Source organism: Apostichopus japonicus, chromosome 8, assembly GCF_037975245.1.
Source record: "Apostichopus japonicus isolate 1M-3 chromosome 8, ASM3797524v1, whole genome shotgun sequence".
Lineage (NCBI taxonomy): Eukaryota > Metazoa > Echinodermata > Holothuroidea > Aspidochirotida > Stichopodidae > Apostichopus > Apostichopus japonicus.
The window spans coordinates 5,509,307-5,526,748 of NC_092568.1; the positions used below are offsets into that span (position 1 = coordinate 5,509,307).

A 17,442-nucleotide genomic window follows, 5' to 3' on the forward strand; every position below is an offset into this window, starting at 1 on the left:
TTAATTTTTCTCTCCACAGGAACAAATATATACAAAAAGCACGGGTAAATTAGTTTAATAGAAACTCATCTTTAACTAAACTTTCACATAGAGACTTAATATTTTGGACAGACCCGATGGCCAATGTGTATGTGAACTTGTGTAAATTGCTGAGTGACTTTCATAACATAATATTTGCGGGAAATTTTCTACGGCGTTACGCTGTCGGTCTGCTGTTGGAATTCTGCTAGGTTTTTCCAAGCAACAATGTCTATCGGTCCGTTGGCGGACCCCCAGCGTGAAACCACCGGCTCGTTTACGACGTTGATACGCTGTTGGTCCGCTGTCGGCAATACACTGGGTTTTTTCCAAGCAGCAATGTCTATCGGTCCGTTGGTGGACCTCCAGCGTGTAACCGCCGGCTTTTTAACGACGTCGATACGCTGTTGGTCCGCTGTCGGCAATACGCTGGGTTTTTCCAAGCAGCAATGTCTATCGGTCCGTTGGCGGACCTCCAGCGTGTAACCGCCGGCTTTTTTACGACGTCGATACGCTGTTGGTCCGCTGTCGGCAATACGCTGGGTTTTTCCAAGCAGCAATGTCTATCGGTCCGTTGGCGGACCTCCAGCGTTTTACCGCCAGCGTTTTTACGCCAGCGGACCGCCAGTGTGATGCGTACTGGGTATTGACATTTGTCACATTTTGTTGATGTAATTTGGCGATGACACCTATTTATTCTTCGTTTATCTGCAAATTAGCCAGGCCCGGAAAGGGTCATTTCCGGCGATCTAGGGAGCACCTTTACTCAAAAAAATTCTGTCCGCTACGCGCCAACCTGTGGTGGCGCTCCGCTTAGATAGTGTCGAAAGCGCCCCTACAGACCATTCTCGCCCCTCCTGACCAATACCCCTAGCTCCGCCACTGGCTGAGAGGGGTTTTTTTTCGAATAAAAAGATATGTTCCGCTCCCTGTCCTATTATCTCTATGATTCCCTGAAAGTTTGTAATACTCGAGTTGTACTATTTAAGGGGGCCATTTGGTCGCCAAACCATGTTTCGCAGAAGACGACGATGGAGAGTTCATGGTTGGAAAGAAAGAAAATCAGAAATAGAATTAAAGTAAGTTGTTGAAACTCTGACTGTTGAGGTGAACATTTCAGATCACAATGCAAAGATTGAAGAAAATATCATGATGTTACGTATTTCGTTACATGTGTTACATGAAATATGAGACACTACTTATGAAGATAAACGCAACAGTTGCATCAGCTCAGTATTGCGTAAGCGCAGTCTCAACGGGATCGTACTTTGGATCGTACACATCACGTAACTTCACATCACGTGAATAATCTCGAAAAGAACGGTTGTTGTGAAAATGTATAACATGTTAAGACGAGAAAAAAAAGTTCATCATTTTGTTGGAAACAAATTGTGCAAAGTTTTTGTGAGTGCGCGCCAACGTGAGCTGAATTGTTGTACTTTGTCCAAATTTCTGTAATAGGGAATTACATCAAGCTCTTCTGTCATCATGTTATTACCATTTGGCGTTCCATACAATTATCCTGGATTGCTGTCATGTGTACCTTGCAAAAGTCCTAATCACATACAACAACACAATGCCCTGAGGCTGCGGATTACATAGGTTAGGCTAGTAATCAATATGAAGCGTTGTAACGGTCTACCAGTATGTTTACCTAACGATAGTACGTCATATGAATAGCGGTTAATTTGAATGATTCAACAAGCCTAAGTGTACACACTATACGGTGGCTCTAACAACTCCACATTTACTGTAGGCCTATGTACTAATATATAATCGACGGAGTGTAGTTATTGCTATGCAAACACAACGACATGCTGTGCACTCGGTAAAAGCATTATTTTTGCAAGAAAACTGAAGATTTCATTTTCATATTTACTTACATTTGTGCCTGTATTCACAATTAAATTTAAAATAAATCACGAGTCGCCAGCCATGAACTGTGAAAAATCGTAGTCGATTGGATCATATGGATTAAAATACTAACTAGGTTAGGCCTGTAGATTTTCAACAACACTTTGCTAGACCTAGGGTAGCTTAAATTTATCAACCTAGGTTATAGTATTGGACACGGTTTTCTTGTGGAGTTTTCACCATTGCATGAAAGATTGACAATCACTGTGGTTCAAAATGCCTCAATCGGATTACGTCCCTCTGGAGAGATTATGTGCTGGCTATTTCGGCAAGGAATTGAAGGTTCAAGAAAAAGGTGCCGTTGGGAAAGTTCGACATGCTAAAGTCGTTACCTTCCAGAGTTTAGCTAAAACCAAACTGGCAGCAGAGTCATTAAGACAAGACATTAAATATCGCCAACTGGAACACAAGAACGTATTGAAGTTTAAAGACGCTTTTGATATAGTCGAGAGTGGACGGATATATCTCTGTACAGTTTGGTCACACTATGAAAAAGAACAAACAGAACTTTTGAATGACTTTATAATTAATAGGAAGGAATCTTTAGGCATTGAAGAGAGCAAAGCTTTAATGGTTCAACTTGTTGAAGGTGTGTCCTTCTTGCACGTTAATGCCTTATCACATAACGCATTGACTCCATTTAGTGTCCTTATACTCAAAAGCAGTTCTGGGGAGGCAGTTGTCAAGATTACAGATTATGGGCTCACACAGGCAAGTATCATGTTTGGCAAATTCCTTATTTTCTGTGACCATTTTATCATTTCAGTTTCCAATGTATTTATCTTTTCATTTTCTAAGTAAGAGCCACATTTATGCAAACACAATTGAGCACCCTGTTTATACAACGTATGCCTGGGAATGAAACAAGGTCAAGAAAAGGAAATAATTTGGTGAGCAATATCTCTTCGAAATTAGTTAGGAAAAAAAACTATTGAGGAGACTGGAAAAGCTCAGTCTAAAAGAGCTATGAAATTTTTGGTGTTTGCTGTTTTCCAAGTCTTTGTAATTACTAGAAGGTTTTAATCATGGCATAAAGCATCAACTGAGACTGAGAGACTGACAAGCAATGCTTTTGTTTGTAATGCAATGATGTTCAACACAATTTTTAATAATCAATAGTGTTTAAATCAAACTGAATCTGTATAGATATTAGGCTACATGGAGAACTGCTGATTTGTTGAGTAATATAACCTGGTAATGACCAAATATGATATCTTTGATTTATCGTCGTGGTTAACAAATTATATTGTGTTAACATATCATAGGTTTGCGGCAGACCATACGATGAAAACTACCGTCCTGATGGCGGTCGTATTAGAAGCATGCTCTACCATCTACCACCAGAGGCTTTCGGAAGAAGTTGGGACAGATGCTGCAAGAATTACACCAACACAGCTGCTGATGTGTTTATGTTAGGTAAGACTTCCACTATGAGAGATTACAAGGAGTGTTGCTAGACAAGTTCTGAAGGAATGAATCCTGCACCTACTATGGAGACACGATGATGAGCAAGACAGGTGCATGAGAAGGAGGTGTTGGGATGGATGGATGGGGGGGGGGGGAAAGGGCCATGACATACAAGTGAAGGACCTAAGCGAGAAAGAAGATTCTCTTTATAAATGACTTTGTCTTTGTCAAAAGAGTATTACTTACCGCTGCACAAACAATCGTTATTTATAATACTTGAAGGCAGTTTTTTCATCTTGCACGGTCTTTCATCTGTAAATTAGAATTTGGAACTCCTGGAAAAATTAAGTCAAAGATTCTACCTCAATCACTGTCGCAGTTTCACTGGTGTGTCAGTATATATGGGTACACACAGGAATGCAGATACTAAGAGAGTAAACAATGAGGATGTTAGGAGAGTGGGACTGTAGGGGATCAAGAATTGGCATCATGCAGGTTTGTTTACTCCCCTGCTCCCCCGATCCCTGATCCCATTGAAGAAAACATGTTTGTCGATCTATCGATGAACTTTAGCAGATAATTTTTGGCAGACCCCAAAAAGCCATCTTCAACAATATTCCAGTTTCAGCAGAGCCATTTTTTTTATATACTAACAACAAGTTTGCTGATATTATTTTTCCTTCCATTTGTATCTTATCTCTCAGTCTAGGAATAAAAAATTTGAGATCTTCATTGAGTTGCATCTCTTTTTCAATTTCTTCAATTTTTTTTATTAAAGGTTTGTTGTTCATTGCTATCGCCGAGCAAACTCTACTACCTCCCGAACCAAAGACTGAGAGCAACGCCAAAGCAAACGACCCAGAGAACCCCATTGTAGCACCTTTTCTGCAATATCCTGGATACGCTCCGATACCTTTGGGCAAATTCCTCCACGGAAATTCCAGTATCGATGTAGATCAACAGCTCTACCGACAGAGTAGCCCCGCCCTACGAAGTCTCGTCCGAAGGATGCTACAATTGATCCCTGGAAAACGCCCACCAACATCCAGCGTCGCCCAAATATTGGCCAGTATACGCCTCGTCAGACGGACCGATAAAGCAGGTAGTCAAAGCTCTCTTGCGGATACGTCCGTCGCCTCTTCGACGGGGAAACTCGGCAAGCGAAAACGCAGTTCATCTCTCCGTTACGATCCAACGGAAGCTCCGCCTAAGCGAAAATCCGCCGTGAATAGGTTACCGAGCCTCCGGGAGAAGACAGAGGGCGCCAAAGAGGTCGGGAGCGCGTTAGTCAGAAGAGCATCAGTGAGGATGAAAACTACTCGGAATTTCATAATGAGGAAGGGATCAGTGAAAATATCGGATTAGATGTCTGGTATCATGGTATACTTATAGGTACTGTCTGAGATCAACTTTTGAGGTGTGCGATTCAGCTACATTTGCCACGAAGGGACCATGAAGAAAATTGTTATTTTGGGCTGAACTATAGGGAGCATTGTCTGTTCTCATCCAAAGCATTACCCATCTCTCTTGCTGATAAATAATGAAGGAATAGTTAGGCTGATATGGGGAGGCAATGGTCTTTACTGGTGTTACTCCATTGACATGGATAAAATGCAATAAGAGTTCCTTTAATTTGTATCAGCAAAAAGAGAGACTTTATTAACGACACAATATTATAAGTCATTTCAAGTTTTATAACCGGATAGTTCACAAGTTGAGAGCAGAGTTGAATTTCCCTCACCTCTTTGCAGACTTTACTTACGTAGTTACATCACTGTATTCACTACTTGTATTCCAATCAGCCTAGTCGGGTAGTGCAAGTGGCCCACATAATCTGTGTCTTTCTGTAAGGGTAAGGGAGCTGTTGAATTTCAAATGGAAAACATGAACATTTTTGCATGCTGTTTAGGTACATAGTGGCATTACAAATTACTGTGCAATTTTGATATTTGAAATGCATATCATACTGAGCACTACTAGCTGTACTTCTGTACAAAGACCTGTGCCTGGTGCAGGTGTGATATAGACTACATTCCGTAAATAATAATAATGCTTGTTCACTGTAGCTTATTTTTACCAAACAAATAATTATATATAGGTACCACATTAACAATTTGAGAGGGAAAAAAAAAATTGGGGCCAATTTTGTCATTTTAATCTCAGGAAACAGATTGTTTGTATAAATTCAATTTTCCTTTAAAAGTTTTACTAGAGAAGTTTAAAATTATTTGTATATTGATTAGAAGCAGGTCTGCTCGAACTCTTTACTGTTTTTTTTTTTTGGCCAAAATACTTGTGAATCTGAACAGGAGTGATTAAACCATAAATCTTTTTTCAGATACAGATCAAATAAGGTGAAACTGAAGCGAATTGCCTTTCGAGAAATCACTGAAAATAACTGAGCTCAATCAGCAAGCCAAATGTAATTAGTCTGATTCTGTTCCAAAGTGACCACAGGATTTGACCATGGGATTCTGATAATGTGCCTCATTTATCCTGAAGGGGGTGGGGGGAGGTGGAAGACAAGAATTTAAAAGAAAAAAAATCAAGGATTGCTGTTGTATAAGTAGTTTTATTATTGCAATATTCTTCTGAAATGAAAGATATCAGAACGAGAAATCATTAAAATATTTTTAAGAATGAAATAGATAGTACTAACCGTTTTTCAATTAACAAAAGAAATCTTACAAAATTGAACTTTACATAACTTTATCGTGTTCACATGTTTTTCCAATAGTACAAAACAAATAGAGTGGGTGGGCGAACTACCCTTACGATGTATACGTTAAATATTCATATTTATGCTGCTTAGTTAATGATTCATAAACTTAGAATCTGAGGAATAATCATCGATGAAGAGAAACTTCCGGCACCAGCCGACGAAAAAAAGGTACTCCATGTATATATACAATGCGGTGAAACCATTATGGAATGAGTATAGCTATAGAAAATGAAACTATTTCATAAAATGGTAAACATTTCTTGCATTTTTCTAAATTTATATTAGATGGTTCTCTGTTGAATGCATCACTATATTCTTCACATCTGCTTATGTCAGATAATGGCCTTCATCAAGAATTTGTTGTCTTGAGTTACATTGACCTGTATATACCAATGCCAACTGTCGTAAAATATAAAATGTCTGATATAATTTAGAGAACTCAAACGTAACCAACTAACACTTATAAGGAGGGTGGGAAAGTAATGTTAATTGAGAGAGTTATGAGTAATCACCTGTTTGGGACAGATTTGTAATGCAAAGGGCCAGATACCAATGAGGATTTTTATTATTATTTTTAACGCCTTTATTAACTTTGTTTTCGTCTACAAATTTTTCTAGGGGCATCAACATTTATGGACGTGCTGTAGGCGGATCAAACATTTTGAGGACAGATGGGTATGGCTGTGGGGTCGTTACAACAACGTGACTCCCATGTGGGGTTGGGGGGTCCTTTAAGAAACCAAATTGTGCACTCCGATGCATATAATTAGTTCTAATCGCAAGGTTGTGCTAATCAATACTTTAGAATTTGAAAGGAAAAAAACAACTATGACTTAACGTTTCACCTCGATCATTCAAGTTATCATCTTGTTTGCGTGTATATACTGATATATTATTAGATTCTTCTACAACTGTTGTTAGCTTGCTATTTTTTGTGTGTATATTTTGGAACAATTTTTTTCTACATTTTATCGAAGTTTCAGTGTGGTTTGTCATATTTTGTTTTCTTCTCGATTCTCAATTTTCCTCAAATGATATTTATAATTGAATTCCCTGCCCAAAAAATTGGTTCACTGATGTATCGTTGGAGGGGGGAGGGCGGGGGGGGGGCAGGACGTTTTCTCTAGCTTGTGATTTCTTTTCCCGTGATGTGTGCTTTACCAAGGTGTATTTTTTGTGCTTCTAAAACTCCCCTACCACGCAAAGAAAACAAGGATATACATTCCAATGAGATTTCAGAGAAAGTTCTCCTTTGTGCTGGCTTAAACATCTTTACTCGAGAGAACCAAGCTACTATCTGAAATACAGTGTATTTACAGGGCCTCATCTTCCTGGATCCTCACCAAGACTCACCCTTAGAAACCATTAATCACCCTCGCCCATTCAGAAATACCATAGTATCTACGCCTCTGATATTCCCATGTACTACTGGGTGACGACACCTCTAGTCCGCTAACCATCCCTTTCCCATCCCGACACCGCTAGGTCTAAACAATATCGTAGCATGTATGCGTAGGAGCCCGATTTGATTTGGGGGGGGGGGGGCTGTAACTACTTGCCCGAAAAATATAACCAAACTTTCGCGCGCTTGGCACCCCTCCCCCCCCCCTCCACGTGCCTCCTACGCCTATACATGTATGTATATATACCTATATTATAGACCTATATTACTCATCGTGATAGTTTTCATTCTGGAAGACCCCTAAATGAAAAATCTGTTCTTTGTTTCCTAAACTGCCCACTCCTCCGGGCCCATTTCTTATAGCAAAGCGACAGCTAACGAGTTATTTGGGTCACAGTTGTCCGACTGTCCCGTTACGTCATCAATTGGATATGACACATTGTCTCTCTTCGTGTTAAATTACCCTCCAAAGTCGATTTCCCGGCGTTGATTTGCTAACTAGAGAGGTTGCAAGAACCAAGTTTACTCTCACTGCATAAGTAAACACTTAATAGATGAATAGGCAGGTGCATTATTGTACAATGGTAAATAATAGTTCTCTGGTCGATGTACTGTACAAATGTATTGGGCTATGGTTGTACGTGTTTACCGTACAGCTTGATTCCACGCTACCAAACTAATACAGGCCTATACTCGTACATGCTCATTGTTTTGTATATTAGGACTAATTAGGTGTTCTGGGATCGAAACTGGCGATTTATTTCAACTTACTCGACGTGACAAGTTCTCTATGTTTTACTCAAGACTTATGTAATTTTAGAGAACGGTGTCTTTGAAGTTACCAACGAGACAGCCTAACGGAATTGCGTTATACTGTCAGGATTTAAACTGTTCCACAGGTTTGCTTCGAGAGACTGTGTTTCTGACGTCATCCCGTAATAACCCGGTGAATTGTGGTTTTAATTAACCAGGCCAGCGAAACCGTCGAAGAATCATGAAAAGGGTAAGAAATGTCAATTTTCTGATTTTTGTTCAAATGCGTTAAATGACATCAGGTATCCGTTCATCTGGGGTTATAGCTCCATATAATGGCAATTTTCCTCTTGTTAATGCTTTGAAGAAATATTCTAATGAATTGCGTAATCATAATTTACGTCAGAAAGTTACAAATCCCTGTTACAGTAGCCAGGAAATCTTAACAAAGTTAACAAGAGAGAAGACTGACCACAACAGAAGATAATTGGACTGCACATCTTCATATTCGTAAATTACCATGTATATTGGATGGCATGCAAAGATAGCCTACCCGAAATTACGTTTTCGAATGTCAGCCTCTCTCACCGTTAATGTAAGCAGGTCAGAGGTTGTGGACCATAACTTTCTTTTTGTACCAAAACTACATATCCGCAGGGGTACTTTTTTCCGTCTTTGGTGGGAGAGAGGTGGGACCGAGCTAAAAAGATTTTGTTCGATTAATAATTTCTCAAAATTCTTCACTGTAAAAGGAATACATAATTTTTCAAATTAAGTATATCTTAAATCCGAACATGCAAACATATTCAGACACAAAAGTTGCATTAAAAGAGGTTCACTGCCACAAGGAAACATCACCCATAATGAATTGAACGAGCAAAAGATATATATTGCAAGTTGTTTTGCTTCATTATAGCTTCACATCAAATGTTAAATTAATAGCTTCATATCAAATGTTGAATTTATAGTGTTATAAAGAAATGAGTTTTCCAAGTTAAATAAGACAGACCATGGAGAGAAGTAATGCATAGAGTTGCTGATCCTTACAGCCGCACATGAGCTTACAACTCTTACGTAGCCCTGTAGGCCTACTTTATTTCGATTTTCTTAAATTAAAATTGTACCTTAATGATTTTGTTATTCTCTAACATATTTCATTTCAGAAACATATCATTCTGATTCTTGCTACTGCTACCCTTCTTGCCATTTCATACATATCTACCAAACTGCGCATGCTTCAGACACCCGTTGCGAATAGAGGGCAGTATTCTAATCAGGAGATAACGACAGGGAAATCCACAGATGGAATGCTCGGAACGACATTGGTTCCCATGATCACTAATTCGACAAAAAATGAGCGAATAAATTACCACGAATCTGAGCATACAGAAGAGAGACTCGAATTAAACGAGAATGTCCTAAGAAGTGAAGATGGAGGGATATCTCTAGCTTGGGACCAACATGGGAACATTGAAACATTTTATGGATGGTACCCACAGGTAAGTTGATTTTCATGAATAGACATACATATTGAACATATAAAAGCAACGTGATTACTGGCATGATCTAATCAATTCCGTTTAGGCCACGCAGTTAAATAGTTGCAAAATGATTTTCATGCGAACATTATGAAATGTTTCTTCTAGCCACGAAAGTTGTAATTAGCGGACAATTGACATTAAAAAAGACACAAAACCAGCTATCTATAGGTTGTAAGGACCAACAACCCTCCCCATGGGCGGCGATCGTGGGGGGGGGGGGGACGGGGGGACATGTCCCCCCAATATTTTAGGTGGGGGGATATAGTATCTAATATCCCCCCAATATTTGGTGGCATAGTTTTTTTAAGCATATGTTTTGTATTTTTTTATGATATCGCTAGTAATTTCAAAATAGAAAATGCTTAGATGCAACTTACAAGGCCTGGGAAGTGCCATTTCCAGCGATCTGGGAGGCATTTTCGGCCAAAATTTTCTTTTGCGCTTCGCGCCAACTCATGGTGGCGCTACGCTTAGAAAGTCTGGGTACAAGCTTTGCCCCTCCCTTGGCAAATTCCTCGCAAAGCGCCTGTCTAACCGTGCCACAATTTGTTACTATATATGACCGAAAGTAGTTTTTACTTTTTTTCTCGAAATGAATAGCTAGACGGACCGCATCCGTAATGAAATTTGGTTTGCATCTTGTGTATGAGTGTATGTACGTACAATCATTAATGATCCACATCGATATGGGTTCACTGGGTTTCCATTTTGGCCTGTTTCCTACAAGATTTCTAACCGTAGGTGCGTACCCAAGAGGCGGGGGGGGGGGGTGAAGGGTGGAGACCGCCCTCCCCCTCGAGCATATTTTTTGGGTATTTTCTATGATATCGAAGCTTTATAGTAGCCGTTATAAGAGGTTTTAATATTTGTACACCAATAATTTAACTGTGTCTGAATTTTCGAAAATTCCTTGACCAACATTCTTCATCATACTTCCCTCTACTCGTGCAATTTTGACCGGTCTGTTAGGGGTTGAGGGGGGGGGGTTCTATATTGGTTATTCAAATTCTGAACAAATAATGGGCTTAAAACCTTGAAAAGTGGGGCTGACGGGTATTGTGGGGCGTTACGCAGAATTACCTACAAAAGCAATGATCCACAAGAGATGCAATGAGGTCGAACATGATGTGTGACTGGTGACAATCTTGAAAAAAGGTTATGAATGAAAAAAAAACTATTAGGAAAAACTTGGTTCTCAGGCAAAAGTGTACATTTGGTTGGTCATTTTCAAGCCCGAGAAGTGCCATTTACGGTGATCTGGGGGGCTATCAAAACCAGAAATTTTCTTGTACGCTGCGCGCCAACCAATGGTGGCGCTCCGCTTTGATAGTAATTCGCCTGCATCCAAGCAAATGCCCCCCCCCCTCAATATTTGAAACAGATCGCCGCCCCTGACCCTCCCCTCCCCCGTTATATCCCTGGTTCAAATTGTCACGTTATTGTGGTATCATGTACGTGACTCTTATAGGAAAGATAAAGATACATGAAAACATAACCTGTTTCTTATTCCACATGATCGCATCACAAGAAAATGAAATGCGTTTGTCAATGAAAAACTAAATTTGTGCTGTACTTGATTAAGTAGGAACAAACAAGTAGCTACTAGATTGAGTGTTATCCGATTATGTATGAATATATATGAATTATTGCTATGATTTGGTCAGAATAATCTGAAGCTACAACCCAGCTCAAAAATGCACCCTGAAGCAGGGATATAACTCTTACAGCCAGTTGCATTTCTGTGGTGTAAATCATATTTTAATTTTAATTTTTTAATCAAACCAATGCGTTCTCTTTCACCTCGACAGGAGTTACAAAATGAACTTTTGTCTCGATATAAAAATCCCTGTTATATGATAGACGGTAAGCTTTACTGTCTTCCGTACTTCTTTCTTGCTGGGATGCCGAAGTGTGGTACCACAGACATCTGGTCCAAGATTTCCCAGCATCCTCAGGTGGCGGCAGCTCAAAAAGAACCTCATTGGTGGACAAGAGGAATGATCAAAGGTAAACATGGCATATTTGTAAATAATAAATATGGGTGGTCACATTCTTGGTTTAAGAGGAATGTGGCTGCGATTGGGGGTAGTTTGAAATAGGGGGAATGCCATACAAAGCCCGGTAGAGAGGGGGTGGGGGTGGCGATTATACAAGTGCCGAAGTTATATAGCCGTAATGGACTGCGACTGTTAATTCTTACCATGTATTTCCCACAGGTATTCTTGTACATTGAACGCCATAGAACGCACGTTAGATTACATCGCGTGATATGGCATGTTATCATTTTTCGATGTGTCTTGTTGTGTTATACTCAAAGGGTTGTGTTATAGGTTTAGAGCGCAAAATGTTCCATAAATGATGTTTGAACACATGTACTGTATAGGTAAAATGTAAACTACTGCACTATAAGATACTTCTCTTTAGTACTATAACAAGTAACCTGTAATATATATGACCGTCTTTCATCAGGAAAGTTATTCCCCTCACTCCCTTACATCCATCCCCCTCCCACCTCCCACCCTTCCAGAATCCATATCATATTTCCCTGTTAAGTATTGGTAACGATCCTGGTCCTTCTGTTCGTGTTATTGATAATATGTCCTTTTCTGTTTTTTCTTTTCTGTTTCTCTATATAGGGTCTTTGAAGTTAAGAGGTTATATGTATCAACGCACAATAAACATACGTAAAGAACTCGTGAGAGCAAGATACGATAAGAAAGCGACCAAGATGATTGTTGGTGAGTTGATATAATAATAATTCATATTTTCTGGGTAAAGGATAGTGCAGGGAGCTGCTAATAGCTTCCTACGGATTGTGTAAGTAACGTCCGTTACCTTTAAATTATTCCCTTACCGCTTGTGTAACAGAGTATCAGAAAGTTATGTGGTATTGGTCAGAAGTATTAAGCTTCAAACTAGAAGTTATTTCAGTGTGTATGAAGTTGGGTGTTGGTGGGGTGTGGTGGCGGTGGGGTGTGAGGACGCAATTGCAATAAACAAAGTGGTATATGTAAATGCCAGTAACTAATGTTTCTCCCTCCTCAAAGAGTGAATTCGAATCGTCTTAAACAGAGCCAGGTGCTTCTCTTGTGTATGTTTACCCACGGATGCTCAATTTATGTAAATAAGTCCAGATAAGAATTGGCCTAAGTATTGCAAAACACTCAACTTGCAGGGGAGGGAGTGGGGAGGGGAGGGGAGGGAGGAGGGGAGAGAGGAGTTGAATCAAGCAATAAACTTCTCTGTGTCAGAAAAGAACAAGGAAGTTGCACAGCAGTAAAAGAGGTTTGACAATAGTAACTTAAGTAGTAATCTTCTATATCATATTTCATTTGTAAATCATTCTGAACTTCAAAAGAATACAGACAAAGAAAGGCGGTCCCCAGATCCAAATGAAAGGCTCTTATCGTTTACCGAACATATATTTGCTGTAGGTGATGGTTCTGCGTCTACATTCTGGGAAAATCTGTTATGGAATAAACTACCAAGTATGGACAAAACTCCCAGCACTATGAAGATCATCGCCAGTATTTTACCAAACGCCAAATTCATTGTATCTCTCCGAGAACCATCGAATAGGTAAATTAGTTTCTATGGCTGATTAAAAAGGACCATGTTCTAAATATCCTGTTGAAATTGAATGCAGTTCCTATGTATCTCCGAGATAACAACATTTGAAATTGACATGTTTTGCACCAAACGTGAATTTGAGGCAAAAGTTTTTTTCTTCTGAGAAGCTGATTTCAATTGTGTATCGTTTACGAAACTGTTTACTCGCATAGTATCCTATTGTAGAACATGTTTAAATCACAATTGATGTTTCGAGATAGAAAAGGCAACCGCTTCAAACTACTGTCTTCAAATTCAATAGTAAAAGACAAAATTGGTTTTACGTGTTATGAGGACAACATGAATGTCTCAGCTTAGCTGGTCCTCTTGAAATGACCCATATCGGTGACGTCATACACGTGGCAACACTGACTCACTATCCCTTTGTTTTTAACGCGTGGGAAAAGTCTCTGATGTTGCCATTTATACACTTACGACATTTGATCTTACCATTTTACTAACACAATTCTACTGCGTCCAACTATTTTATGTTTCTCTCTCTATCCGCGTCCCTTGTAATAACAGAATGTACTCTGAGTATCTGGCCTTTCAGCCCACAAGCAAGAAATCTGTGACTGAATATGAACAGATGGTTCATGAGGGGATATCCTTACTTAGAGAATGTTTTAACCGGAGCACCCAAAGAGAATGTATCTTTGAGAGACAAAAGAGACCGAAGGACTACCCTTTTACGGTGAGTATATACTTATCAGTAGAATGATTTGCATATGTTCGCTGGGTCTCGAAATATGATCTCATATTTACAGTTTATGACGTATATCCGCATGTGACCTCAGGCCAGTATAGACAGGAAGTCTGAGTAAGAGGGAATACCAGCAACTTATGGAGGGGCGCTTACAATTTACAACATACTACTCGTGTCCTATAACTTGTTTAACATGGATGCATGGTGGCAGATATGAGAGTGGGGGGGGGGGTAGTGCAAAGTAGTATGCTCGTTGGGGGCAGCATCCCCCCCTGTGTGACTTGTGTGTAGTGACTTATATATGATGACTTATATATGATGACTTAAATATAATTATTATGCTCAGTTGGAATATGCATTATGCCCAACTAGCATATAGGCTCTCTGTGACGTTATCAGTGACGTAAGCAGACCTTTTCGTCGGTGCCAACAGGGAGGTGTTAACGATCAAAACGTGTACGAGAGGGGGGGGGGGGCGGGCCGGTGGTCCTTGCGGCTCTATACTGGGCTGGTTACGCTAATAACTCAATTACTAAGACCTTTAGATCAACTTGTGTCCTCATCTTCTCCCAAGTAGATCTATCTGAACTATTCTGTCTTGGCATTAGTCTCCTTTTCAATCGTAATTGTGATGTTACTTATTATCTGCCAGAATAACATATAGCAATACACGATGTTATTTCACCGAAGCAAAGAAAAAGCTCTGATTTTTCGATTTATTTCAGAGAATTCGATTAAGTTTCTATTCTGTCTTCGTGGAAGAGTTTCTCAAATATTTCTCTCGCGACCAATTATTTCTAGTTCGCATGGAAGATTGGCAAACATCTTGTAAACAAATTCTACCGCAAATATACAAATTTCTGGAATTGGGTGAGTCATAACAGAAAAATATGTATTCTAAAATGACCTACTGTATTTGATATATATAGCTGCAGTTTACGCTTAATCTATCCACCAAATACTCGAGCCTGAAAGCATAATATATAACCTAGGTAACATGTAAGGATAATACGCTAGCATAACACGTAAACACAAACAGTACACAGAATTTGTGGGACACAAAATATACTCCATTTAATAACACTTTCCGCAACTGGAGGTAAGTCACTTTTATTTCTACATACAAAGGGGTGTCTAGTATGGCGTAACTATTACGTGGCGTAGTATAAAACTTACACAAAGTTCCAACCCAACACAATATGTATAGTTAATAAAGTAGCCTAGTTTGAGAATTCCGTAATAACTACAACCATATGAAATCATGAATATGCATAATTGCAGTTAAATATGAAATATAATTACTGGCAAATTTGCAAGGAATGTTTTTAAGTTAATTTATTTACCTACAATCTTCCTTCAGATCCTCTTCCAAAGTCTTCGATATTCCCGATATGTCGACAGCTCAGTCGCCATACCAACCAACATAGCTACAGAATAGTTGGTGCTCAACCTTACAGGATTAAGCAAGTTATCAGGAATTTCGTCGCCCCATTTAATGAAGAATTGGCTAATATCATGCAGGATAATCGGTTTCTTTGGGACGATGTCGAGTAACCGATCCCAATCTGACGGCATTGCTTATTTATAACTGCTTTGATTCTTCGGTCCTCCTAGTGCTCCTTGCAAGGTTGGGGGAAGGCTGGTGAGGAGAGGTTGATTTCCATGTATTTTCATTTTTGTTTGAACGTGGACAAAGTCCTATTCAAACCAAAAAATAATCTATCAGGTTGTCACCGATAGGACGCCACCACATTCATCAATCATAAAGAGGGCAGTGCCCGATTAGAGAGTCATGTATACGGGCTCTGTTAGACGTTACGCGAATGAACGATTTTGATGTAGCGAGCCAATGAAACGTCTAAGATATAGCGGCGGTTTAAGCATTACGTGAGTTCGGGCGGAAAACGGGAGCCGGAACTTCACACATATATCCTACCGACATGATTACTAATGTCATCCGTATGAGATAAGATTTGTCCGGAAACCATAGATTTGTTAACAAAAACATATTTACTTTGTTTTATATATATATATATATATATATATATATATATATATATATATATATATATATATATATATATATATATATATATATATATATATATATATATATATATATATATACAGTCAAGGCGTTGCAGTGTTCGAGTGCGTATTGGCTATTAATGCGTCACATGAGTAAATATATTTTCATGTTCATATATAACCACAGACAGCATTATATGTCACGTGAACAACCCCAGCCAGCTATACGTGTCACGTGACCAACCCAGTGTGAACACGGGCTCTGTTTGAAAATGACGATATCCCTTAAAAATGTGTATAATTGCAACCGATGGCGTATATACGATCACATAGTAACCAGGACATCTTAAATTGAGAATCCCAAATGCCTTTGGGACCCAGGCCAGACCCGGCTCCTGTAATTGATAAATTTGTGAACAATGTAGTGACGTCATTCCTTATGGGCGGTTATCCTTCTTGCCGCGACATGTATAGTACTATAGGTTTATCGTCTGTTGGAAGTACTCGATGTACATATATCAGTGCATGGTTGGAACTATTTTAGTTAAGACTTACGTTTAGAATGGAGACAATATCCTACTCCCACCCCATCACCGCCCAAATGTGTTTGAAGCAGCATTGTACATATTATCTATTATCATAAATAAAAAAATGAAAAAACAGCTCATGATCTGAATGATATTAAAATTTCGTTTCAAATAATTTTCTTTTGCTCGTTTTGAGATCTTAGTTATCTATGAGCTTCTTTTGAGCTGCTCTTCTAATTTTTATGTTTTTCGATTTATTTGGATGTTTCATATATTACCGGTTTTGATTAAATAAAATGAGCTAAAACCTAAAATCATCAGCAGTCCAAGAAATTGTAAAATAAGTTTATTACTATATCTGGTAAAATTTCTGTTCGAATTATCATTCATAATTTTTTTTCCTTCAAATTTCCGAGCTTGAATTTTAAATTTAATTTTAAAATCAATTTTTTCGGACGCTTACTTCTTCCTTCCGGGTATCCCTCTTCCCACAGAATATTTCATATGTCACGTGACCCTCCTTTGAACGATGTTACTTTTCTGAAGTGTTCAGTAAATATAGTTTACTTCTCACTGTTTGACATACAAATGACCTTATGTGAAGTTATTTGAAAATTTTGAAACAGCACATAATTCCTATTAATTTTCAGGCCTTCATCGATTTGAATCGAGTCGACAAATTATAGCAGCGCCCTCATTTTATAGGAACTTGAAAGATGACCCAAATTGTGTTGGACTGATGATGACAAAACGCACCCTATGCGTTCACTATGTTATCCTAAGAGTCTTAAGAAAGACAAATAGATCAAAACAGA

The 17,442-nt window shown here is 39.0% G+C and overlaps 2 protein-coding genes across 3 annotated transcripts; both read left to right on the plus strand.

The window, feature by feature from the left end:
- Window positions 1–1,574: 1,574 nt before the first annotated feature.
- Window positions 1,575–7,037, plus strand: LOC139971099 (cyclin-dependent kinase 2 homolog). The gene is made up of 3 exons (XM_071977298.1): window positions 1,575–2,643; window positions 3,198–3,348; window positions 4,118–7,037. Exons 1-3 carry the CDS (start codon window positions 2,149–2,151, stop codon window positions 4,702–4,704), a joined length of 1,233 nt encoding a protein of 410 aa, XP_071833399.1. The 5' UTR covers window positions 1,575–2,148; the 3' UTR covers window positions 4,705–7,037.
- A 719-nt stretch (window positions 7,038–7,756) lies between these two features.
- Window positions 7,757–16,128, plus strand: LOC139971804 (carbohydrate sulfotransferase 15-like). 2 transcript variants are annotated; one of them, XM_071978547.1, is made up of 8 exons: window positions 7,757–8,466; window positions 9,380–9,715; window positions 11,566–11,764; window positions 12,394–12,495; window positions 13,192–13,336; window positions 13,892–14,060; window positions 14,874–14,942; window positions 15,433–15,645. In XM_071978547.1, exons 1-8 carry the CDS (start codon window positions 8,458–8,460, stop codon window positions 15,508–15,510), a joined length of 1,107 nt encoding a protein of 368 aa, XP_071834648.1. In that variant the 5' UTR covers window positions 7,757–8,457; the 3' UTR covers window positions 15,511–15,645. The 2 variants fall into 2 exon arrangements, with proteins under 2 accessions (XP_071834648.1, XP_071834647.1); XM_071978546.1 differs by having other exon boundaries at window positions 7,762–8,466; window positions 14,798–14,942; window positions 15,433–16,128.
- The last annotated feature ends 1,314 nt before the right edge of the window (window positions 16,129–17,442 follow it).

What these genes read in the sequence shown, in the direction of transcription:
- LOC139971099 (XM_071977298.1), top strand. Translation starts at nt 2,149, where the DNA reads ATGCCTCAATCGGATTACGTCCCTCTGGAGAGATTATGTGCTGGCTAT. An exon ending in CAGATTATGGGCTCACACAG is followed by an intron (nt 2,644 to 3,197) that starts GCAAGTATCATG and finishes AACATATCATAG; the next exon opens with GTTTGCGGCAGACCATACGA. An exon ending in TGCTGATGTGTTTATGTTAG is followed by an intron (nt 3,349 to 4,117) that starts GTAAGACTTCCA and finishes TTTTTATTAAAG; the next exon opens with GTTTGTTGTTCATTGCTATC.
- LOC139971804 (XM_071978546.1), top strand. An exon ending in CGAAGGACTACCCTTTTACG is followed by an intron (nt 14,061 to 14,797) that starts GTGAGTATATAC and finishes GATTTATTTCAG; the next exon opens with AGAATTCGATTAAGTTTCTA. An exon ending in ATACAAATTTCTGGAATTGG is followed by an intron (nt 14,943 to 15,432) that starts GTGAGTCATAAC and finishes ATCTTCCTTCAG; the next exon opens with ATCCTCTTCCAAAGTCTTCG.